The sequence below is a fragment of the Myotis brandtii genome, unplaced genomic scaffold (genome assembly GCF_000412655.1).
Source record: "Myotis brandtii unplaced genomic scaffold, ASM41265v1 scaffold6138, whole genome shotgun sequence".
Classification (NCBI taxonomy): Eukaryota; Metazoa; Chordata; class Mammalia; order Chiroptera; family Vespertilionidae; genus Myotis; species Myotis brandtii.
Genome location: NW_005370337.1, coordinates 9,420 through 11,077, shown reverse-complemented (window position 1 = coordinate 11,077; position 1,658 = coordinate 9,420). Strand labels below are relative to the sequence as shown.

At 51.1% G+C, this 1,658-nt stretch overlaps 1 protein-coding gene across 1 annotated transcript in view; it reads right to left on the bottom strand.

The window, feature by feature from the left end:
- Nucleotides 1-1,295: 1,295 nt before the first annotated feature.
- Nucleotides 1,296-1,658, bottom strand: part of LOC106723640 (CMRF35-like molecule 6) — a gene marked incomplete at its 3' end in the record, with an annotated part of 4,381 nt that continues 4,018 nt past the window's right edge. Inside the window, exon 5 of the mRNA XM_014528076.1 lies at nucleotides 1,296-1,380. Coding sequence (XP_014383562.1) covers nucleotides 1,296-1,380 — 85 coding nt within the window. The remainder of the gene's footprint in view (nucleotides 1,381-1,658) is intronic.

The window sequence follows — 1,658 nt, the reverse complement described above, 5'->3', positions numbered from 1 at the left end:
ATTACCATGTTTGTCTATTATTAGATAGGATAGCATAAACACATCTACTAACACAGCCTGTGGTGGTATAGATAGTTCAATGTAGAGATCATGTTAAAGGCGAACTTTAAGGCTGTTCATGGGATGCCAGGCCAGGGCCAAACTGTAGCCTCTCCTAGGACACCAAGATGGCCCCTGTTACCCCTCCCCACTTCCCACCCATCTCTCTTCACCCCTGCACCTCTGTCTCCTTGATATTCATCCCCACAGCTGCCCTTCCTTAGACGCTTCCTGGCACTGGTCATAGTTAGTCCTTTAGAAACAAGTTCCCTTGTTCCTGGGGAATTGGAAGTGGTGACAGTTGTCAGCACCTGAAGTTCCAAACTAGCTGAACGTGTCCACTGAGGCCCTGGGTCTCTCTGCCTCTCCCAGGGAGTGAGAAGTCAGCAGATCCACATAGTGTTGCTTCTCAAGAAATCTGAAGCCTTGGACAGGAATCAGGTGTGTCTTTGTCCTCTCACACCTGCTCCATCCCCTCCCCTAGGTTCAGTCTACTCCAGTCTGAGCTGCCCACTGGGCTCCAGACCCCTGCTTGTACCTTGAGCCCTGGTCCCTGGCCCCCTGAATGCCTGAGTCCACATGTGGTTGGCCCCCATGGAGACAAGGGGGTCCCTACTCAGATAGCCCAGGCTGATGAGCAGGATGGGGGGCGGGGGGAGTGGACCCAGCCTGGGGGAAAGGCCAGCAGGATACAATGGGTCTGGATTTGGGGATCAGCCGGCAGGGACCCAGCAACTGAGAAGCAATCCTGTTGGAGAAATATTTCTAAGTTCATGAAGAGGTCCATAGTGAAGCTCTGCAGATTGCCTCTGGCGCCATCAATTGGTGTTTTTAAGAACTGCCACAAGCGTGCTCTTCCTTCTTACCCATGAGGTTGGTAATAGAAATGATTGGCACAAACTAATGGAGAGAGTGGTTGATGCTGGCAGGACTTGAGGTCAGGAAGAAGTAGGTGGAGGCTTTAAATGTCTCCATGATATTTGAATTCTTAGGCTGAATGGCAGGTACACAGATGTTTATTTTTAGGTCTTCAACTGTTCATATACACACGTTTCTGGAGGTGATATATTCATTAAAATGTTTTTTTAAGTCTCTGGCGATAAGTTGAAAAGGGATGTAAGGTTCAGGGTGGAAGATCAGTCTTCTGTAGCCCGAGTGGCTGTGTCTCTGGACAGGACATGGATGGGCGGGGACAGTGGCAGGTTGTCTTAGCCAAACTGTGTTTCCTCACAAGTTGCCCACTGAGGCCTGTTCACCCAGAGGACAGCACTGAGCATGCTCAGAAACAGGGGCACCTTCAGGAATATGAGGAGCAGGAAGTGGACACTGCTGAGCAGGGACCTGTGAGAGGGACAGTGGCCAGTATTCAATGGGATGCCCAGGCTCCGCCTCTCCCCCGCCTTCCTTTGAGCTCAGGTCCTATGACTTCAAAACTCAATATCAGTGTTAAACCTGGATGGTGTCAGGGTCAGACAGCCCCATGCTGAGGACCAGAGATGCCTGTTCTTTGTTTAGTTCCAGAATGAACTTAGAGGTCAGGACACAGCAGGTGCGTGAATACTCAGTGTGAGAAGCGGAGGGAAGACAGATGCGGGATCCCGGGCAGACCCTGGCACCCA